The sequence below is a fragment of the Rosa rugosa genome, chromosome 1 (assembly GCF_958449725.1).
Source record: "Rosa rugosa chromosome 1, drRosRugo1.1, whole genome shotgun sequence".
Taxonomy (NCBI): Eukaryota; Viridiplantae; Streptophyta; class Magnoliopsida; order Rosales; family Rosaceae; genus Rosa; species Rosa rugosa.
Window position 1 is genome coordinate 16,680,999 of NC_084820.1, and position 24,546 is coordinate 16,705,544.

The 24,546-nt window shown below is 40.0% G+C and overlaps 1 protein-coding gene and 1 long non-coding RNA gene across 2 annotated transcripts; both read right to left on the reverse strand.

The window, feature by feature from the left end:
• Positions 1–5,362: 5,362 nt before the first annotated feature.
• Positions 5,363–7,723, reverse strand: LOC133721216 (putative oxidoreductase TDA3). The gene is made up of 2 exons (XM_062147768.1): positions 6,706–7,723; positions 5,363–5,981 (listed from the first exon to the last, which is right to left on the reverse strand). Exons 1-2 carry the CDS (start codon positions 7,571–7,573, stop codon positions 5,593–5,595), a joined length of 1,257 nt encoding a protein of 418 aa, XP_062003752.1. The 5' UTR covers positions 7,574–7,723; the 3' UTR covers positions 5,363–5,592.
• An 8,644-nt stretch (positions 7,724–16,367) lies between these two features.
• LOC133727409 (uncharacterized) lies at positions 16,368–17,496 on the reverse strand. Its single transcript, XR_009855165.1, has 3 exons — positions 17,231–17,496; positions 17,052–17,132; positions 16,368–16,726 (listed from the first exon to the last, which is right to left on the reverse strand). It is a non-coding gene; the product is annotated as an uncharacterized LOC133727409 (long non-coding RNA).
• Positions 17,497–24,546: the final 7,050 nt, after the last annotated feature.

The following is a 24,546-nucleotide window of genomic DNA, read 5'->3' on the forward strand; positions in this document are numbered from 1 at the left end:
ACACATGGATCGTGTGGGCCTGGAAGTATTGGCGGAGGCGTCTGGCGGCAACGATAAGTGCAAGGGCCAGTTGCTCCAAGGGAGGATACCTTGTTTCTGCTCCGTTCATGCCTCTGCCGGCGTAGAAAACTGGGAGCTCATCTTGGCCTTCCCTTCTGACAATTGCGCAACTTACCGCCGAAGCGGATACCGCTAGGTATATGAATAGGGTTTCTCCTTGGACAGGGACAGAGAGGAGAGGGACTGACGCCAAGTATTCCTTCAGGCCCTGGAACGCCGCCTGACATTCTGGATTCTAGTCGATGACCTTCTTGTGCGTTGTTTTGAGGAGTTTGAAGAATGGGGCACACTTATCAGTGAGTCGAGAGATGAATCGAGAAAGGGCGGTTAACTTGCCCTGGAGGCATTGGACGTGTACCTTATACTCGGGGTCCGCCAGGTCAAGGATGGCCTGGACTTTGTCTGGGTTAGCCTCGATGCCCCACTCGCTGACAATGTATCCCAGGAATTTGCTAGCGGTGACTGCAAAGAAACATTTTTCCGGGTTGAGGCGCATACCATAGGCCAAGAGAATGGTTACTATGATCCTGAGGTTTGCCACATGTCCGCCGGCCTTTATGCTCTTAACTAGCATGTCGTCCACGTAGACCTCGATGATTTTTCCCAGATGCTCTGCGAACATGGCGTTCATTAACCGCTGATAAGTGGCACCGGCGTTCTTCAGACCGAAAGGCATGACATTGTAGCAGTAGAGGCCTTTGTCGGTGGTGAAGGTTGTGCATTCCTGGTCGCTGGGGTGCATTTTGATCTGATTGTATCCGGAGAAAGCGTCCATCATGCTGAGGAGCTCATGTCCGGCGGTTGAATCAACCAACTGATCGATACGGGGTAGCGGGAAACTATCCTTTGGGCATGCCTTGTTGAGGTTTTTGAAGTCAACACACATCCGCCACTTGCCGCTGGGCTTTTTGACCATTACTAAATTTGAGATCCACTGGGGATAGATGACTTGGCGGATGAATCCAATGTCCTGGAGTTTGGCGACCTCTTCTCCTATTGCCCGGTATTTCTCCTCATCAAAGGCCCTCCGCTTCTGCTTGATGGGATAAAAAGAGGGTTTGATGGTCAGTTTATGAGTGATAATCTCAGGGGAGATACCTGGCATGTCCGCGTAGGACCATGCAAAGACGGAGGCGTTATGACGTAGGAATTGAATGAGTTCTGCCTCCACTTCTGGGTCTAGTTGGGCGCCTATGCGGACTGTCCGCTCAGGGTGCTCGTCCGAGATGCAGACAACTTTCAAGGATGTGTCCGGATTGACCGGCTCCTTCCTTACATACTTCTCCTCCTCATCCCTAGGGTCTTCGAAGATATTTGGTGGCGGTGCCTGGTTTCCCACTGTCAGGACATCATGGCGGTGTGCTGACCGTGCCATAGTCGTTGAATAACACTCGCGTGCCAACTGCTGGCTTCCCCTCACACTGCCCGTGCCGTTAGGTGTGGGGAACTTCATAAGAAGCATGTATCCGGCGATAATGCACTTAAGCTTGTTGAGCGCCGGTCGTCCGAGGATGGCATTATATGAGCTGAGACAATCAACGATTATGAATTCTGTATGTACCTCCGCCATACACGGACTAGCGCCAATAGTCAACCGCATATAGTCAGAACCGAGCGGCTGTGTGACGTCACCAGAGAAGCTGAGCAGTGGCTCATGGTCCTGGAGCAACTTGTTATTCCGCTTGAGATGGCTGTAGCAACCGTTAAAGATGACGTTGACAGCGGACCCGCTATCTACCAATATTCTCCCCACTGAGAACCTACCAAGAATGGCGTCGACCAAGAAGGGGTCATCATGGGGTAGGTGCACCCCGCGCTCCTCCTCCTCAGAGAATGTAATAGGTTCCCAACCCACCTTTGGGACTTTGGCGGATCTCTCGTAACGGATATGGCAGACCTCCTTTGGGTGATTAATGCGTGCATAACGCTTCCTGGCTCTGTGAGACAAGCCCGTGATTGGAGCACCACCGTCGATTGTGTTAATGCGGCCCAACGTCTCTACGTTGGCGATCACGGGTGGCGGTTGGCGCACCTTGAACTGTTCCATCTTGCCCTCACGGTACAAGGTCTCAATTGCCGTCTTCAGTGCGTTGCAGCTGTTGGTATTGTGGTCGCTGTCTTCATGGTATTTGCACCATCTGCCGGTGTTTTTAGGTTTGCCCGTCCTTGGGTATTTTGCTGGAGGAGGTGGCGGGATTTGATCCTTGCACTGATTGTATATTTCCTCGTACGAGGTTGTGAGGACCGTGAATACTGCATACCGTTGAGAAGACTCCGTTTGTCTGTTGCGGTTATCTTCCTGGGTTGGGCGGTTGCCCTTGTGGTATTGATCCTTCTGCCGCTTGTTCTGGTAGTGGCCCTGTGGCCATTCCCTCTTCTTATCAGTTGGCGATGCGGCGGGTGCTTTATTAACGGTCTCATGACTGGAGGTGGGCAGTGTTGCCTTTGTTGGCGTTGCCGGTGGCGGTAGGGCCTCTCCATATGTGATGAACTCCGCCTGGGCGTGAATGACCGCCTCACTCATGATATGGTCATATGCCGCGTTTGGATGATTGTAGTTGAGGTGATAGAGGAACGGCCCCTTGAGGAGTCCTTGCTTGAAGGCCGCCGATGCCATCGATTTGTCCAGATCGCGGCACTGAGATGCTGCCGCTCGCCACCTTGTGACGAATGCCTTTAGTGATTCGTTCTCTCCCTGCTTGACGCTGAACAGCTGACTCGTGTTATGATGTCCGGCGGACAATAAGATGAACCGGGAGAGGAAGGTATGTGATAGCGCGTTGAATGAGTCAATGGATCCTGGCGGACATTCGAAGAACCAATTCATTGCCTCTCCGTCCAGTGTCTCGCTGAACAAGTGGCACAGAGTGGGGTCGTCAAATCCCTTGTTGTTGGTGACCTTCTTGAAGGTGTCCATGCGGACGAAGGGGTCGGTTGTACCGCTGTAATGCGACATCTTTGGAGTTTTTGCGTACGCAGGCTTGATAGCTTGTAGGATTGCAGCGGTGAAGGGCCCTGGTCTGGACGTAAAAAGTGGACTTTGAGTTGGCGGCGTGGCGCCCGACTCCGCCCGGACCAACCTTTGTTCCAACTGTTGCATCCTCTCCAGAATTTGGGCTGTTGCGTCGCCGGCGGGTCCGGCGTATGTACTCCGCTGGGTCTGCCTACGCCTTGGCGCAGGCGGATCGCCCTCAGTTCTTGCCCTAATTTCCGAGCGGTTGGTGCGTGGTACCGACTCTGCCTCCTGCTCCAACATGAGTTGTGGAATGGGCGGTGGTCCCATCCCCAGTAGCTCAGGGGGATCCAGCGGGACCTGCATCTGCACGACTGGTTCTGGTCCCAATGTACCGGCGTTGGGATGACTACGCCTTGTGCTATGCGAATGCTCGCTCTGTGCCGGGTTGGCGGTTCTTTCCAACGTCCTCTTCAGGTTATCAAAACGCGACATCAGCGTAGCCACTTGCTTTTGGGCCTCGGTCTTCTCTCTGCGCTCCTCTTCACGCTCTCTATTTGCCTTGTGAAGGTCTGCCAGTGCCAGCTCGTACATGGCGGCGAGGTCCTGGCCTGGTGGGCGGCTGCTGCTTGGATTCGTCTCACCGCCGGGGTTAGTTGGGGTGTTGAATAGTGCGCGGTTAACACCTACCGCTGGATTGGATGGTTGGGGGATGGCGGATTGGTCTGCCTGCTCATCGGCGTTTCCCCCGCTACCGCTAGTCATGGTAGTTGTGATGGGATGACCTCTTGTTCAAGGGTTCCCACAGACGGCGCCAATGTTAATGCTCAAAGTCTGGCGGTAGCCAAACCTCGGTTTAACGCGGGTCCAGTGGGCGGACCGCTACTCTGTATGCTTTGTGTTCCTTGCTGGCTGCCAAACGAAAGACAGGGCGTCAGAGGGAGACCGCGCTGGGCGGTCTTCACTTCTCCGATGCCTAAGTCAGTTGATATATAGGCAGCACAATAATAAATGAGTAGTTAATGCGTAATAATGAAGAGAGAAGAGAGGACCTTTTATTGGTGAGGAGAGGTCTGATCTTCTCTTTGTTTTCGATGTGGGACTGATATGCTTCAGTTCCCAGTTTCAGTAGCTTCTGATGCCGTCTTGGCAGAGTGCGTGGCGGCGCGTCAGCGGTGATCCTGGGGAACTCTTGTGCTCAGGCCGTGGCCCGCCTGGCTGCCTATCCGTGGGTTACTCCTTTGACGGTAGTTGGTATCTCTGGCGGTACGATGAGTGTAGCTGATTATAGCTAATTATGCTTTGCAAACGTACATGTAGGTACACATGGCTAGTTCATATAGGGTTTGTTTGACTAGGGGATTACTTTACGTCCTGATCTTTGACCAGTGTCAAGATCTGCTAGCTTTAAATCTAGTATAAGTTGTAAACATTGAGAGGAGGTAGCCAACTATGAAAATGATCTCTTTTAATTTCCAGTTTTTTTTTGCGTTTATTTCCTTTGCATTACTTCGTTAGGAGCTACCCTCCTAACAATTGAATTAATGAAATACAAATGGCATAGGGAGATCAATAATAATATGAGCCCAGTCTAGAGTCTATACAAGATTCTTGCAGAGGATAAACCAAATGGAAATTCAGCCAAGTTTTTTCCTTTTATCCTTCAAAAATCATATCCTAATGCAAAAATGGCTGTAACCTATACACATTCCGCAAGCTTTAAACCATGGGATAGTAGTAACTACTGGATTATGGTTAGTATAATCACCCCAATACCGAGCAACCCGCCGGTCTCCAGCATCACTGGCGAAATCAAAACAGATGTGGTGTTCTGTTACACTGCACGGTTTTATAAGTAAGAAAGAGGTTTGCCGTCGAGCATATAGCAGGAAGAGCCAAAGAGGTGGAGGTGAGATTTTTCTTGTTTGTTCGAAAACCGGGGTAAAATAGAAATTTAAAAATTTACAAAAAAGAGAGGTGTATATTAAGCAAGTAGGAATGTGTGAATAAAATTACTCTATTTTTATCAGTAAAAATATATCCCGTATTATATATAATATTATTTTATAACCGTTTTTTGCCAATGGCTTGTGTGTCAGTAAAAAGAAGATTTTACAAGTGACAAAAATTCATCGGTAGATATATGTCCCTTTATAGTTTATAATTTGTTTTTTTATGATAAAATTTAAAACGTCCTTTTTATCTTAATTTTTCAAGAGGCTTTTGGCATTCCCTCAAAAAGTCTCTTCTCTCAGAACCACCATGGCATCATCTGTGTTCATGCTGAATTTTGGATTAACTGACACATATCATAACAGCCAGAGATTTCAGAGGCTGACCAAGGAAAGAGGAAAAGAAAAAAGATCATTCAGATAGTGCAATTCAACCAACGACAGAACCTAAACTGATCATACAATGTGTACAAGAGCCCATGCTGAATTGGCCCACATTTCTGACTATTGAAAGTTTATATTCCAGATAAAAATGGAATTGAAGCTGTATCTCTCATTTACATGCAGATGGTGTCTATACCATTCATTATTTCATGACACTAATCCTTTAAATCTCTCTGTACCAGACTAACGTCTTAAACCGTTCTTCGCTAGAGTGACAAATCTGGCTGGACTAAACCGACTGAGATCGACAATGCTAGCTTGCCCATCAAGCACAAGCTCAGACATTGCAGCACCAGTGGCAGGACCATTGAGAATTCCCCAACAATTATGCCCAGTGGCCACATAACACCCTTTAATCCCTGGAAGCTCTCCAATCACAGGCGACCCATCATCGGTACAAGGCAGGAAGCATGCCTGCTCTGCCTTGACCTCTGCCTCTCCTTCCCTCAAATGGCTTGAAACACTGCTTGCCACCCTCTTCAGTGCTTCTATCGATTCCGGGTTGCCCACTATTTCCTCCGGATTGTCTGGTATCTCTGCCTCAGATGACATCCCACATATGTACACCTCACCTGCCAATCCACAAATCCAATCAACGATTTAGTCACTACTCACTACACTTGAAAAGCTTTTGTCAATTTGATATCAGATTAACCTTTTTAACTCAAATTATTGTTCTGAAGTGCTACGCATCACTTTTGTTGCCGAATCTCACTATACAAATCACATCAAATATTAAGCCACTACAAATACAAAGCCTTAATTTAGGTCACAACTCATGCCAGATTAGCCTTCTCAAGCTAAATTAATGTTCTGAAGTGCCGTGCATTGTTTTCTTGGCAAACAATAAATGCATATAGATGAAAAAATTGATCAAAGTATAGACTATTTCGTAAACTTTCTAAATGCCAATCAAATCAATTGAGATAATGGATAGTTAGTTAAGACAACAATCCAAGATCCGTCACTTCGAATTGATAAGACAACGATCCAAGATGTGTGATCTCTACCAGATTAGATAAGTTAAAATGCTCACATAGTCATTGTCAGAATAGCCATTCTGGAGTTATATAGTGCTCTGCTTCTTGGCAAATTTCAAGCAGTTTAACCATTTAGTGTTGCTACTTGTCAAATACCCAGATGAGAACACTGATCAAAATCTCAACATTATGAAATGCAGTAATGGATACCAAGATACCAAATTGATCAAAGCCAAGTTATTTTACACATGCTAACCCAATATAATTGAAATACGAATACTCGTGTATACACAAGGAAGTTTCGAAAATTTGGTACCTGTGGGACGTGGATACACTTCTGGGTCCAATGGCTTTCCTCCTTGAGCTGGGTAATAACTCAAGAAAAGAGCATGAGGTGTTATGGCCTCAGGTTCTTTAGGCCTTAACACAATGCTATGAGCTTTCAGACCATACACTCTGAACAAAGACGACAACAGCTCAAATTTCCCACACCACGGCCCAAGCGCCAAAACGACGGCGTCTGAGTTTATAGCTCGCCCTCCTTCCAACACCACCGAGTCAACTCGCCCTTCAACGACTCCAACCTCCTCCAAATTCCCAATCACCACTTGCACGCCGTAATCCTCAATCGCTTTGGAAATTAGGGTTCGGCAGAAGAGCTGCGGGTGCACCTGGGCCGTGGTCGCGGTGGTCCCGATCGTTCTCGGGCTCCGACCCGGCCCGTCGACCCAGTCCGGCAAATCGGACTTGCCGGAGTGAGGCTTGGAGGTCTGGGATTCCGTCACGGTGAGGCTGAGAGTGTTGAGCGGCCGGTAGCCGTAGGATGCGGGGCCGTCGAGCTCGTGAGCGAGCGAGCGGTGGAGATTGAAGCTGGCGCGGGCGAGGGACTCGAGGGGCCCGCCGTCGCACCAGTCCAGGGCGAGGAATCCGCCGGCTTTTCCGGAGGCGGCACAGGCGACGGAGGATTTCTCGACGAGAGTGACGACGGCGCCGTTTTTGGCGAGGAAGTAAGCGGTGCAGACGCCGATTACGCCGCCGCCGCAGACCACCACGCGCGGCTTCGGGTGAGGGTCCATTGGGGGTGATGCTGATGAGGATGATCGGATCGGAGTCGGTTTGGCGGTTCGGGTTGGTCGGAGAAATGGAGGGAGTGTTACTCTGAAGCTTAAAAGCGGTGGCGCCATGCCCGTGTGTTACTGGTTTGCTATGTGATGAAGTGACACGTGGATTAGTTGTGGGCAGAAAATAGAGAAACGAAGGCCCAGATGAGAAAGACCGTAATGGACTAGAATTTCGGCCCAATTACATGGTGTGCTTCTGTGAGATCCCCAATCTGTGATTGTAATATGCTTTTTTGACGATAGAAAATCTTATCTGTGTTCCAATTAAGAAGCTGCTGATTCCAATTGAGAAAAGTGAAGGAAAAAAAAAACGACAGAATGATGATTTAAAATTCTCCTTTTAGTGAATCCACGAAAAAAAAAAAAAAATCGATGGAGATGCAAGAATTTAGATGCCATACCTCATGAAAACCAAGGTTTCAAATTTCGGTTTCGGTTTCGATTTCGGCACTTCAAATTTAAGGAAATTTCGGAGAAAGTTTCGATTTTGGTGGAAATTTCGGTTAAAAATAAAGAAATCAAATTAATTGCATTTATAAAATGATATTTTTGAATGAAAATTTTACATAGACTAAACTAACCTATAATAAACCTATTTACAATGTAACATCTCTAAAATTATACATTTATAACAGAATTATGATATTTTATATGGACGAGTAATTAACTAGTACTGTAGTAGATTGCTAAACTAGTGTTTTTATCTATGTGTATTGATAATGTGTTGTATATTGATAATGTAAATATGATTTACTTTTTTTAATAATTAGAAAATTACAAGGGGGTGGGGCGGGGCACGTAAAACCAAAACCCCGTAAAACCAAGGGGGTGGTTCGATCTAGCTGGTTGAACTGCTTTCATTTAATATCATACAATATTGCTCCCAAGTACATGAATTTTGGAAATGATTTTCGTACTTCATCACATGGTTATTGTATGTGTACGTGTTGTTCCCTTTCCACATGCAATCCATATATCGGATATTGTGGAATTACCTAATATGATGTTACAGTGTATGAAGCATACAATATTTGAGACGAAGCAAAAAGGAAATCATGTTATGGTTGGAGCATTCAACTTTGTAGCAGATAAAAACAAAAAGATTTTTTGTTGTATTCAACTTGATTGCAAAAAATAAAAAAATAAAAAAAATCAAAATTTCGTATTTTCTCTATAAAAGTATGAAGTAAAAATTCATTGTAGGTGACATAAAATTTAACAGAAATTTTAGAGAAATTTCGGACAAAATTTCGGTATGAATTTTTAAATATATATTGTGTGTGCAGATATTTCGGAAATTGAGAATTTCGTGGAAATGTAAGGAAAATTTCGGAAAATTTCTGGAAACTTCTGACGGAAATGATATAGCATATGAATTTCGTTTCGGTACTTCAAAATTACGGAAATTTCGACAGTTTCGGAGAAATTTAAAACCTTGATGAAAACTAATGACACGCTGTAATATGCTTTGATTTTTAAATAGTCATTATCAAATCTTTATGTTGTATAGTTGTTCGGGGGAAAAAATTTCTGAAAGTTCGATTCTTTGAAAAAAGAAAACGAAAAAATATATATTATATATATATATATATATTTTATTTTTTTTTGAAAAATGGCCGGTGCAGTTGACCTCAAATCTTGATTAATGAAACTGCAGAATACAAGAGGGACATAGAGCCTTAACCCCTGATTACAATAAGCATCAGGAAAACGAAAATATGTTATATCTTCATAAAAATATTTCTTCAAGATTTACATTATAATTTTATTTTCACTGTAAGAGAAAACTTTAACAGCAACGGTTTGACTCTCATACTTTTTAAGCAAATTATGTGCTATGCAACTTCATCAATTTTGAATAATAACATACTTTGATTGATTTGTATATATGCATTGTCAATCAATGATGTTGTGCGATTTTTTGTATTTACTTAGTGACATCAACGAACCAAAATTTCTTAAAATTTCACTGTCCATACATGCACGGTTCTTAGTCACATTTCTTCCTAATAATTGTTCTTTAATTTCCTCGGGATTACCATTGGGCCAACCATCTACAATTCTTCTAACCTATGCGCAATTATTTTTGTAGCTAGGATGCAATTAGTCTATGAAATTTTCTACTGAATCAGTCTAATTAACTATTAGATAATCAAGAAATAATTGTTCACAAAAAAGTATCCTAAATATTATCTAGTTAAAAAAAATGATTCCTAGCTACCACCAAAGATGAAGAGCTTTCGGCCAATGGGGTTGGTGATATTTTACCTTTAGAAAAGTTTTTGTTTTCAACACACAATCAAAGAACCCTAAACAAAGAAAGCAAAGAAAATCACTGTGCAAAACAAAATGGGTGCTTACCAGTTAGTTACCACAAATCATAAAGCAAAGTCAAGCAACGAATATTATGTAGGGCTGTGCCCAACAACATGATTCAAAAGACAACTGGAAATGATCGAAGAAGAAAAAAAAAATGAAGCAAGCAGTTAGAAGTCAGTATCAGAAGCAAAGAAACAAGGAGAAAACTCCAATAATTATAAAGCTTAGCAGCCACAAACGAACAAGAAGGTAGAACCATCCTAAGAGATATAGGTACACATTAGACCCTACATTTCATTCCAAACCAACAAAGAATCGCGGAAGTGCTGAAGAGAATAGAGATATTTCATTGTAAATGTCCCTACAAGAAAACCAAACCCACCGTCCATTCATTGGCCTGGAAAATCATCACTGAGTTTGGCTCTGTTAGGCGCCTTTCTTGACTTGGTAAGTGTGATCATTACAGTACTGCTAACTGGTTTCCAACTAAACAAAAGCTCTGGCAGTGAAAAGGGTCTGAAAGAAGAAAATAACTTGACGTTTAACGAACTTTTTTTATTTTTTTTAATTTTTTTTTATCAGTTCTTGTTAATCAGACTGAGATGCATGGTGTTGTTGCGACATTGTCTTCCAGTGTGAACCGTTCAAGAGTAGATGTTATCTGCGGACTTGTGAGTGACATGATTTGTACCTAGCCTCATTCACATTTCCAGCATTTACTGACGCCTCAGTGTGGTGGACCTAGAATTTCATATAACTAGGGGGGAATACAAATTTTTCTCTTAACCATCAGCATACAAAATAAATTCAACCGAGTAGAAAAAGGGGCAGTTGAAAATGAACTTATATTTATGCATGTTTTTACTATCTAATATTTTCTTTTATACTTGAGTGAGACAAATGAAGAAGATCTACATATGTGTAATGAAGGTGATCTGTGGGGGTGATGTAACAAAATATTAAAACTTAATTATTTTGCTATATATATATATCACCAAGTATATATATGCATGAAAAAAATTCACTAAGCGCATAAGCCCCCGCTCTTACTGGATTTGCCAGTGCGACGCCTTGTACACAAATAAACTTGCCTACATTAGACATGCATTCCAAAATAATGCAGATGATGAAAAATACTACACAGAGGCATTGAAATGTGAATGGATTTGACTAGAAAACACATCTTGTTTGCATATACCGACGACGTACAACCGAAAAACCATTATTGGAGTTTGGGATGGGGTCTTGTTTCCAAAAGAAAGGCCATACGCACCTATCAAATCTGCAACTATATATTTTTGCTCTGAACTGTCATCATTAACATTCGATGGGTACATTTTTGGATTTTCAATTTCAGATGCATTGCATTGCATGCTTTGTGTGTGTGTGTGTGTATTGGTCTGAAATATATTACACATATTATGTATTATCTTTCTGAGTAGACTAATAAGTGCAGGCTCTGCAGCCATGAGCTCGCAGACCTCCAACCTAACCAAAGGCCCCAGGACAAGGGTACAAGGGGATCCAGCCCTTTTTGACAAATACCAAAAATCATTGGGAGGTTAAGACCCTCCAAATTCTGGTATATGTCTTCTTTCACGAGACTTTTCTTTAACCTAATTTTTCAAGGTAGGTATTTAATTTTATTCATGTCTCTGTTTCTTTTCAATATATTACTAGGAACTAAACTACCTCTAAATTAAGAAGTAAGGATGTCATTACTCTAGCTGGTGGAGTTCAATAATTGACTTTGTTCACTATCTAGATTTTTTTCCTTTGGTTCCAAAAAAGGTAGGGTTCTAAATTGAAAACTCTTTGGTCATCTGTCATCGAAAAAAACTCTTTGGTCATCTAAATATGAGAAGAGTTTGTAAACATATAAAACGTCGAATAAAACCAAAATAATGATTGATGATTATATCAAATGGTTAAATATTTACATTTAGTTTCTATCATTAAATTGTAAGTTCAGGAAAACTATCTCGATTTTCATAAAAACAGGAAGTCCTTTTGTAAAACCTCTCCTTTGTACATATTACAAGAAAGACATCAACTATGTGGTTATGTTTGTAATGTAGTAATGAGCTTACTCTCCATAGAAGACACTTGAATGTCTAAGACATTATTTAAGTGCCTTGTAGGTACAATGCTTCATAAAGTAGAGAGGATATATAAATCCAATGCCAAGATTAATAATGGGGAGCAGTGTTACTTAGATTCCATCAATGTGTCTAATTGCTTGGTTGTAGTAGGAAAGAAAGGCCACCAAGTTTTCAGTTGGAAATAAAGCAGAAAAGTAAGAGGATTATATTAGTTAAAGTCATCTTCTTGTGTATCTTTAATCATAAGGTAGAACTTGGCCTTGCAAGGAGTGTTCTAGAAATCATATATAATTATTGTAGGCTTCAACTAGTAATTTAGTATGAGAAAAGCAAATATAGAGAATGAATTGACTACCCCACCCATAAACTCTTTTAGGAGTGATCCATTAATTAAAAGTATGCAATGTGTCATTGTATTTCCTCAGAGTCATGCATATATAATGCCATACAACTGTAAAATTTATCCTAGTCGAAATTTATCCTTTAAGTATGGCCTAATGATCCATAAGTAGGCTCAATTATCATACAAATGATACAAATATTAGCTTGTCAGAATTAAGCACAGGTTCGGATCATAATTTAAGTAGGGTCTTTCATCATCATTATTCATATGTTATTTGTAGACATGTAAATTAACCGGATTCTAATTCATATTTGGTCTAGATCCGTGGTTATTGAACTAGTTTAGACTGAAAATTTGATTCATTAATCCGATAATGATCCAGATCCATTAATCCATTTATTTAACGTATCAAACATGGATTTAGGTTGATATGATCTGTTAATAATCTGGTTCGTTTTTATACTTACTTAATTTTTTAATTTTTTTTTTGTAAATACAATATTTTACTTACCTTAGTGTATTGTTGTAGGAGTATTTTTGTTATTTAATTCAACATTCGCTGATACTCTTCATTTTATTTCATTGTTATATTGAAGTTTTTTAGAGTGCCATAATAAAAAAATTAATATTATTACTTAAAATTTAAGAATATTCATTATAATAAACGGATTGGACTAGTGGACCGGGTACCCGTTTTTCTGTCGGATACGGATTTGGATTAAACTATTAACGATTCGCTGAGTTATTGGATTGGGTCGGGTTGTGTTATTACTAAACGGATTCGGATTTAGTTGATCCGCTCCAATCATGAACCATTTACAGGTCTAGTTATTTGTAACACTTTAGTCCATATCGAATTTAAGAATTTTTCGCACTGAGACAACAAAATTAATTTAACTTATTTTACTTGCTCAATTATTCTTACATTTTTTAACAAATTATCAAACATGGTGCTGACTAATACTTCAAATACAACTGTCACAATGGTTACAACTCCACGCTCACAATAGTTACAACTCCCCGCCAATAGAGCACTCTTCACTAGTTGGTACTTGTTAGAATACATTGCTTTAGTTGAGACTCTTGTTATTATTTCAAGATATTCTCATGATGCTTATTGTAATCTGAAGTTCAAGTACCATGTCTCCTCCCCCGGAAATATATTCTGCAGTTTCATTAATTAAGACTTGAGGGCAGCCACACTAGCCTTTGTTCAAAAAAAAAAAAAAAAAACAAGTCCACAACGTATATACATCTCTAGTTTTCATCGAAAGGGCATGGCTCGGATAAAATTCATACTGCCTTGATAGTCTCTGTTGTTTATTAGTTAAATATGTTGTGCGATAGGAAGTTAGGAACTCTCTTTCATTTGGAAGCAGTGGAAATAATTTTCAAATATGTAATCATAATTAATCAGGCAACTGTTCTGGATATGATCATCTATAATTCTATAATTTAGTTTCTGCGTGATTGAATGTGTTTGACCATCTCTGTCATATATATATATACGTACATGTCAACTAATTAGTAGTTTTCATAATGCATGGAGTTATTGCTCATTATAAAAGACAATATGGATGATTTCATTCGCATATCTACCTATTCACAGATCTAGTGGAAGACAACTGGTAATTATATATCGAAAGGGACTGGATTCTGATCTGAATATATCATATCAGAGCCATATATGCATCAAGCAACTGTTGGCATTGGTTCATGCAAAGCTACAGTTAACTATTACCGGTAATCGGTTCATCGACCAGTCCTTCTCTTTATATATAATTGATTTGATTGGCGTTGAAGAAATGAACGAAAGGTTCAAACCTTGAACAAGAAAAGATGACGCATCATATTCTTGTGGGTCGTTTGAACTATTATTCCAGAAACAACCAAAACCTAATTTGCACAAGAACAATGAGGGTACTTTTGTATGGCCTACCACTAATTTACCACAACTATTGAGAGCAATGGACAATGATTTCTCACTATGAAAGAGATCGAACACAGCCAAGCTTAGAAGAAAGGTTGATTCTACAATAATTAATGTTTTTTTGCATCACATAACATGATTGTTGACATTTTATGTTAATTTCATTTGCCCTATTATAATTTTAATTTTAAAGTTACACACAGTCACATGGACACTAAGAAAAGCAGACTGTTAATTAGCTATCTAACAAGTTTTTTTTTTTTTCTTAGCAGAACCTAAAATGTTTTCCAAATCGTCTATTTTTAGATTAATTTTTTCAAATACTACTTACAGGATACTAGTGATCGAATGTGATATCGGCTAGTTATTTAATTACTATCGTAATTATTTTCACGTTTATATGAAAACATTGCGTTCATTAATTATTTTGACGTTTTGGGTTTTGCTTGCTTGGTAATTGTAAATATAAATTGGAATGTTTGATTATATGATGACATTTGTAATTTGTCTAAAAATGTGGTCTGACTTTCTCATGTGAAGCTAAGTTAGTCAACCATCTAGTTTAGAGGGTTCTTGTCATGACTGACCAACTAAAGGACACTTAAATCCTGATTTTTTTTTTTTTTTTTAAGATGAAATTTAAGGCTTCTCATTTAGCCATTTAGGCATATTAATATAAGAGAATAAACCAACTTCACGGTAGAACTACTTCAATCGAACTAAATTATTACCACCGAGTCAATTTACATTTTATCTATCGATTTAGTAATGTACTATAACTCTTTCAAAAGAACCATATCGCACATATCGACCCACAGACCAAGAGGATTATACAATCTGCTACCTTGTACTCGTAATTATTAATAACATACGAGACATTTAAGAGAAGACGCGAAGCTTTATGTCAGCTCGACAGAAGTTAGAGAGCGTTGGCATGATCCAAGAATTTTATATATGGTGGTTTTATAGAAGTATAAACTTGGGTTTAAATACAAGTCTACATCTACTGTACACTAATTAAATGGTAAGTAAGGAAAACCATGTACTTTTATACAGTTACGTAGATTTAATACCACTCTATAAGAGCATCTCCAACAGACTAGCTAAATTCAATTTTTAGCTATATATAACTATTTTTAAAGCAAAAATCAACTCCAACAGACTAGCTATAGCCAAGTTAAATTTAGCTTTAGCTAAAATGGCTAGCTATATTTAGCTAGAGAATTTTGCATAGCTAAAGCAAAAGTTATATTTCTCTCTCCTCTTTTGTCCACATGTTAGTTTACGATTCGATAAAATTTAGTATATTATTTACAAATAGCTACTACTGCTGGAGTAACATTGTTAAATCAATAGCTACTTTAGCTAAATTTAACTAAAAAGTAATTCTTACATAACATAAAATAAAATAAAATAAAATAGTTAGGTCAGATCTCACATACAGCACCTGATTCACACCCTAACCCCAACTGGCTCTTGCCGTAGGTCGAGACGACGACGTTTCGAAAGAGGTGGCGGAAGAGGACAAAGAGGGGGGTGGTACGGTGGATGGATACGGCCGAGAATAGCCGGGAATCATGGGGACTTCTCAAAGCAACACAAATCCCCATAAAAACAAAAACCAAATCGGACGGAAACCATTTAAAAAAGTTATAAAAAAAAATATGCCGTCCTTCTCTCTCTCGATTATTGCGTTATAGCTGGCACGGCAACCCTCCCCCCCGTGACGTGACGTCCCTTCGCGACCTTATCCTACTGACCGTTCCAAAGGAGACAGTAACAGATTTCTATTTCTATTTCTTTTTGGTTAACGGAGATGCCACGTCATGAGGAGGGGTAGGATGAGGTTGGTCTGAGGACACGTGGTGACAGTTGCAGTCCAACGTCTGGGTCGAGTGTGTCGCTTTTGTCCCTGTCTGGAAGCGGTGCCTAAAGCTCGTTTTCCACGTGACTCCAGGAAATCCTAATCAATAATTCGGGCCGCGGCAGCAGAGGCGGGTTGGTTTGGCCAATCGGGTATGGATCCTAGGATCCAAAAAAGTGATTGGGGTACTCTAACGGATAACACTAGCAAATTGATCCGCGCGATGCTGCGGTTTTTTTTCTTTTTCAAGTTTCATATATAATAGATGAATATTCACAATATAAAAAACATCGGCGCTATTTAGAATAATTGTTAATAATAGATTAGCAACAAATGCAAACAATAATAAACTTTTTCCATGATTTGTGGAAATTTACAAATACAAAACAGAATTGTTTTCCCTTAAAAAAAAAAAAAAGGATATGGCAGAATTGTAAAAAAAAAAAAACAGGGATATGGCAGAACTGTAATTTCAGTAAAAAATCAGGGGCAAAACCGTCACTTCACTGTTACATGAATGGTGATGAACAATACAACCAGCTTTAGTATTATCTATAATAACTAGAAATGCAACCCGCGCTTTGCTGCGGAATTTTTTTTGGAGTGTTTTCAACCCAATCTTCTTATCACAAACTGGACCCAATCAAAACGCAAATCTCTGGATACAAAACAAAAACGAAGCAAACGCCGATTATAACCACTACAAAACTGAAAAACACACATAACAAATTCAAGCTCAATTCATCATTTCTCTCAAAAAAAAAAAAACTCAATTCATCATTGTTATCCAAATTCATCATTGTTATTAATCAAAGTAAAGATTAATAACAATCAATACCATCTAATCTGATAAAAAATCACAGAATAAATCCATGAAATCAGGTAAGTCAAACTCGAATTCAATTGAGATAAGAGGGCCAAAATTCATCAGATCTGTGATTCAAGAAAAAAAAAAGTGAAACATAGTGATTGATGATGCTAACCCAGTTTTTATGGAGCTTGATGTCGGTTTAGATAGAGACTTCTCAGAGCAACAACTTGGCTGTAAGATCCTCAACCTGTTCCTGCAAAACCGATATAAAAGAAAACCCCAACTCAATCAGAAACCAAACCAACATGCGAGCGAAATTCCAGAAATTTACTAACTGGCGTAGTTGATTACGTGATTGCAGCAACAATCGATCTCTCTATCTCTTCCCACAAAGCAAACAACACACGCTATTTCTCTCTCTCTCTCTCTCTCTCAAGATTATTTTGATGGCAACAATGGAATGAGAAGCTTGTAGAACAATGACGGAGAAAAAAGGAGGGGTTTCAGGTCTCTCTTTCTGTATTTCTCTCTGTTTGTTTTTGCTTTTGGGTTGTTGTTCTTTTGAGGATTGGTGAATAGAGAAGAAGCTGAAATCGATACATGGCAATAGCCGACTGTAGAAGAGAAGAGAAAAGAAGATAAGATCGATACACAGCAGGGGAAAAAAAAATTCAAAGGAGGGCAAAATCGTCACTTCAATGTCCTATGAATAGTACTGAGTGAACATCCTACAGAAAAGGGAGGACAGAACCGTCACTTCACTGTCCTATGAACAGTACCCGAGTGAACAGTGAACTCATCTTAAAATTACCGTAGGTAATTTGGTTTCGAGTTTTCTCTTTGCTCATAAAATAATTGCCATCCATAGCTCTGCAAACTAATCTATCATCTACGTTGCATTACATGTATAGTTAAAAAAAAAAAAAAACGTAAAATGACATAACTTGACATATCATCTGTTACATTATTCATTGTTTGAAATTTTGAGTTTAGCTATTCAATTTTTGAAAAATCACCTCAAATTCATACTCTTAAAAATTGAAATTGTACGTACAATATATCAAAATTGCGATGAATATCAAACTTGATGCTCTATAAAACTCTCAGTTTTGCACGCACACTTAAAAAAGTTGTTCATTACATCTAGCTACATAGTCACTGTGTTTAAACCCTTCCTATTGTTAATTTTGTTAGGAGATATACTTCTTGAATCGATCAGTTCCATGCATGCATTTTACCCTATCACATAAAATCACAGATTCACAACTCCAAGAACCTATCAATGGCGAAAGAAACTACATTGTTTTCATAAATAGAACCCACCTGGCATAGCTATATATTACTGAATGTATTTACGAGTTCCGATATGTAATTCAATAATGAACAGTTTTAACACGATCTCTTATATATACACGAAATTCTTCAGAATTTGATTCCTAGCTGCTAATAAGCTAAGCTAGAAGCTGCTAGATCAGATCCATCTTTTGACCATACAGGTATCAATCTTTTTAGACGTACACGTCCTACATAGATATCATAGTTTAACCAAAGATGAACATATATATCACACACTTAATTTCTTAATTTATCATCTTCATTTGGGCCAATTACGTACACCTTTCTTAATACGGCGGGGAGGATTTGCTTGTTGGTTTAGAGGATGCAAGCCTCACGTGTGTTCCCCCAGTCGGAGGCGCCACCATGTGATAAAGGTTGTGTCACACATGCTCCGGCGGTTTAAGATAAAGAAGCAGTTCTTTTTTATTCATTCTTCCTGCGGGTTATTAAACACGAAGAATCGTGTACGTGTTAAAAGTTGATGGTCATCCACAGGTATATGTAATTTAAGTATCTATTCAAAGTAGTATGTGAATGACATGAAAGTCTTTGATGTTTAAATTGGAGATGTAGTTTGATTTGATTAATCTTTTATCTGATGGATTTCGCCAAGTCTTTTACTAATTGACCTAGCAGAGCTCTACTAGGGTTTGGGATACGGCGCTCTTCTCAGGGCTGTCGCGTTCTGCACCTATCCAGCCTTATGGATCTCTTGGTAGGCTTCGGCCTACTCCTTGCCTTCATCAGTGCTCTCTTCAGTGGTGGAGGCTTGTTTGTTCAAGTTTTTGTTTGGGTTTTCGACTGCGAAGGCTGCATAGAGAAGGATGACACAATGACGTAGAGGGTGTACCACAAGTACTCAAATGTTGGTGCAGATCAGGCTCAGGATTGTGTAGAGGGACTTCCCTTTGCGGAGTTCGTCGTCAATTGGATTGTGAGTCTGATCTGGTTTCCTCGAAAGATATTGGCGTGCGAGGTTCGGCGTCGACAGTTTGTTTTACAAAGGCAAATTGCCGGATTTGCTTGGACTCCGAGCAACACATACATGGTGCTGGATTTGGAGGATGGGTCAACATCTGATCCGAATATGGGATCCAGGTGGGTCTTGGACCCGACCCAGGATTTTGATACAAATTTTTCATTGGTTTCTTATCCAATTATTGCACTGGTTTTGAGATCCTGATGTTTCTTTGTACTGGGTCGAGGACCCGAGACTATGGTATTTGTTCGAAAGGGATCGTATGCCAACACGGCCATGTTCTGACACCCTTGGCTGGCTTCGATCTTTTGATGGAAGATTGCCTCTGTTCTTCTTCGAATGGACTTTTGTCATTTTATGAGTTAGATATGCATGGGTAGTCATACCATCGACTACAAAATTCACTACACGGCAGCAATCCATAGTGGTAAAACAGTGCCTGCGCTTTTGCTATATTTCTATTTTCTTGTATTTTTGATACAATTGTTGCATCTTTTTTCTTATTTAGAAAGCTTGTACCTTGAGATTTTTCTCGATTATCAATAAAGTCTAACCTGCTTCACCTGAAAAAAATCTTTTATCTGATGAATATTGTTAGTAGGCAAACATGAAAATCGATATACTGATCGAGTAAAAGAGTAAAATTACTGCAAGCGTTAACTTTAATAAATTAAAGTAGTTAAAGTTAGCTTCAGCGAAAGCTTGTAACTATGAAAACTCTACTCCATAATTACTTATTACGAATTCAAACTTTATAGTACTAAATAACACATCATATTTGATCAATTCTAAAGTGTAATGTAATGTATATATTCTTTTGGTGCATGCATTTTGAATCAAACCCAAACCCATAGGGCGGGTGCTAATATATTCATCACAAGCTAGAATAGGCCGTTACATACCCTTCCGCTGTCATTTATAGACAGACAAGAAGTTAGTGGTAGTACCCACAAGTGGTACGTACATATAGTCTTACTCATTGTACATGCAAATACGTAGAGATAGCGGATATCCTCCTTCGGTACTACTCCAGAGACGCTAAAGAGACATAGAGTGCACATCGGTGCTTAGTTTCCTAATACAAGGAATTATTGTGATTTAGATAAAACTAAAAAACATAGAAATTGGGCCTAAGGCAAAAACCCTAGCCCAAAAATATTTCAGTCCAGAGCAACTCCAAGAGAGGCCCGCCCAAGCCCATTAGGACTGGCTTGGCCCAGACCCAGCTTCCACCTCCAACGGATGATGAACCAACGCTGCAGTTCCAGTGCGGTGCCGTCGACCCACGCCGCCGCGGCTGCTCCGCCATGATCCTTGCCGCCACGCACCAAAACCCACGATCAAAGCCGCCACAACTCGCATCGCCCCAGCACCGATCGAGTACCGATCCTTGTCCCCCCGCATCACCGTCGATCCTGCACTGCATGGCATCTCGTCAAATAAGGACCTTCGATCCTGCACTGCATGGCATCTTGTCCCGAAGATTTCCACTCGAAATCTAAAGCCAAAACCAGCCTGCAAGAAACTCCGAGCAACCCCCCTCCAGTTGCCCTGGAATGCTAGCATCGATCCCCGTCCGGCAGCAGACCGCAGCGTAGGCGAGCCTATGCCAGGGCCGTCACCGGACGAGTGCGATCTGTCAGTCGAAAAAACCTGCTGCCGATCTAGGGTTTCAGAGAGAAACTTAGAGAAGAAAGGCTATCAACAAGCTTTTTGGTGCATGCATTGAATCTTCATAACAATCATTAATTTTATGAAATTGACAGAGAATATTAGTTTCAGTTATGTTCACCTAGTCAGTAACTAACCAAAAAAACTATACATTCCTTACATTTTCCTTCTCACTTTTAGCCATGAACATAAATATCGAAGGAGATTTAAAATTTTGGTTCATGCATTGAATGTTTATAACCACCATTAATTTTATGAAATTAATAGAAAATATTAGTTTCAGTGATGTTCACCTGGTCAGTAACTGACCAAATGAAGAATGCTCAATTACCCTTAGATGTAAATCCAACGTTGAAAAAAAAAACAACTCAACTTAAAAAATAGGGTCCTTGACCCAAAACACCAAAATAAGCCAAAGTTATCCCAGTTACCCCAGCAACAGATTTTTGTTCTCATCTACCCAATTTAACACTAAATGACCATTTTGCCCTTAATCTAATTAAGAAATTACATCCTGCCACTGTCTATCTCTCTCATTCCCTCCGGCAGATCGATCTGTCTCCTCTCTCTCTCTCTCTCTCTCTCTCTCTCATCGAGCTCGTACAGCTTCAGCGAGTCAGCAATGCGCTCCAGCAAGCTCCCCTCAAGTTGTTCTCATAAAGATTCAGGCCTTCCAGCCGAGTCAACTCGTCGGGAATCGGCCCCGTCAGCCGGTTCATGGGCGAGTCAAGCAGCCGGAGATTTTTCAATCTCTCTCTCTCTCTGACGCCGTAGACCATTGTCGTTGGGGCCGTGGTGGAGGACGAACCGGGCAAGAGTTGCGGGGCTGCGCCGGCGCCGTTGCACTCTAGCTTGCTGCCGCAATCGCTGGTGAGGCAGGAGAAGTGGTTGGTCAAGTGGGAGACTGGGAGCTGCCTGTACGGGCCCGGATCCGGCCCGACCAGGTCTGGGTCGGAGCAAGGAAGGAGCGGTGGGTGAGGCTGGGGAGGGCGAACCCGTAATTTTCGAGGACGGGGCTGCCAGAGTTGGGTTGGATGGCAGGCCAGATAGGGAATGGTCAGTTGTTGAATTGCAGTTTTTTGTTTTCTGGTGGTGACCTTCTCTACACATTCCTGGGCAATCGAATCACAGTCACCACGATTTGTTTTTTGTTTTGTTTTTTTTTTTTTTTTTTTTAAGTAATGGAACAGAAGAAAAAGAAAAAAAAAACACAATTTTGAATGTCTATTGGGGGGTAATAGACGTTTTTAAATTGATATAATCTCTTCATTTTTTTTCTTTAAGCAAAGTTTTATTGTCTAAATTTTAGGAGATTAGTTCATATTCTGGCAACCGAAAGTTCTATTGGGGGGCAATAGGCGTCTATTGGGAGGCAATACATGGCTGATAGACGTCTATTGGGGGGCAATAGAAATCTATTGGAGGGCAATAGACGTCTATTGCCCCTCTATTTGAGGGCAATAGATGTTTATTGGGGCAGTAAATCTTTCCGGTGGGTGGCGGCCGGTGATCGGAATCAGGCGACCGGGCTGCCGGAATCCTGTGAAAGTTGGCCGGAATCCAGTGAAAGTTTGCCGGAATCCGATGACGGGGCTCCGGCGAAGTCTCTTATAGTTTCTCTCTCTTCCATTCTCTCTCTCTCTCTAAATAACAAAGGGGGGAGGTTATTCAAAAAAAAAAAAATGTGAGGGTAAAATGGTATTAAAAAAAATAAAAAACAAAAAAAAAATCTTAATGGGGTATTAAGGAAGATCTCCTTAGAGTGTTTTGAGTAAGAGGGAATTAAAAAAACTTAATGGGGTAAGTGAGAAAAAAATCTCTAGAAATGGGGTAAATGGATAAAAACCCTAAAAAATAATTACGTTCACCATTGAATTTACATCTAAGGTTGATTGAGCATAATTAACTAACTAACCATGTGAACATGTTTGCATTAGGAGAATGATTTAGAGCACCAACGTGTAGTTGCACAAACATGAATGAATGACTCTATAACATCAACTAGACTTTTGGTTATTAAAAAAAATGTTAACTATAAATATAAATGGTTGAAATCATTTAATAAGTGTTGAATCACTAACACTGTCGGTGTACGTATAAGAGAATTTTCATAGTTTCATATGACTTTTGAGTTTGAAGCCTTGGTCTTGCATTATTATCATTACTGATTAAAAAAACATCATGAATGCTCATTAACACAACAAGATCAATTTAAGTACAACAGTTCATATACTATTTATATAACTAATATCAATCTTAACGTCTTTATTAATGGAGATCGAACCATGTTTATAGTCGACCTTGTTTGTGATGAACATATATAATGTATCCATAAATTCTGGAGGAAAGGGACTTAATAGTAGAAAATAGAATTTGAAAACCAATATAGTACCAGCTGCATAGCCATCGTACTCTTGCAGCATGATTCTCCTCTCAAAACCTTGTTTTGATCCTTGAGCAGGTCGAACGCAAGCACAAAACGATTGTGTGCCCTTTCTTGAATTTTGAAGCCCCTGCCAAGCAAGCAATCGATTGTGTGCTTGCGTTCATTAATAATTTTCACGATTCCATCTACTTTTTTGGGATCCTCCTGCCATTCTAGAGATATCAATGAGTTTGCTGCCTGCCGGAGTCGGGGAAGCGACAAATGATGCGGTAACTTCATCAATGGATGACATTCTGTGGAGGTTTGCGGAGAAAGTAGATGGAAAATGGTTGCCTTTGGTATTAGGGTTTGGTGCGTGCTATTAGCAGAGGCATTTAGGATAAGCTTAAAGAAAATGAAAATCAAGTCATTCATTACATATTTAAACTTCATCGTGTGTTAAACAACACATCAGATTGAATTATAACGTGTACAATCATATAAGCTTTCCTATTTCCTTACATATTCCTCCTCACTTTTAGTTATTGAACATAAATATCATACGACATTTAAAATTTTTGGTGCATGCATTCAATGTTTATAACTACCGTTAATTTTCAGAAATTAATATTCTATCAATTTCATATAATTTTGGTTTTGAAGCTACATCTCGTTTGTCTTGCATTATGATAATTATTAATTAGAAAAAAGTTTAAAAACTTTCGTGAATGTTCATCACTTCATCAACACAACATGATCAATTCATGTTATATTAGTTCACAGGTTGGTGAGCTGTGACCTGTTGGTAAATTATAATTCTAACATTGTAAAGGTCATGAGTTCGAGTGTCACATACATATGTAAATAATGTAATGATGGAGTGAGCTAAGAGTTTTTTTAAAAAAAGAAAAAAGAAAAAAAAAACTATTTATAGAAATAGTAATCTTTAACTTCTGTATTGATGGAGATCGAACATAATGCATCCATAAATTCTGGAGGAAAGGAACGTAATAGTAGAAAACAGAATTTGAAAACCAATATAGTACCAGCTGCATAGCACCAAGCTCCATCTGTCAAAGCTTCATTATTTTAGGGTTTAGGACAGAGACTATAAAACACAATTGCCCCACACCACCCTCCTCCCTACTTGTATAACAAAACAGAGCATTAGGTCGTAGTAGGTACTACGTACGATTGCTAACCGAAACAGATACGGATACATCCGTTTCATTCAACTCATTTAACTACCACCTAATAATCTCTCCCCCCCCCTTAAATCCTCCAATAATTCCAATAAACTAGTCCCTCCAAATC

Excerpts from the sequence above, each read along its gene's own strand:
- LOC133721216 (XM_062147768.1), bottom strand. The coding sequence starts at position 7,573 with ATGGCGCCACCGCTTTTAAGCTTCAGAGTAACACTCCCTCCATTTCTC. Across the intron at positions 5,982-6,705 it reads AGTGTATCCACGTCCCACAG|GTGAGGTGTACATATGTGGG; the intron begins GTACCAAATTTT and ends GTGGATTGGCAG.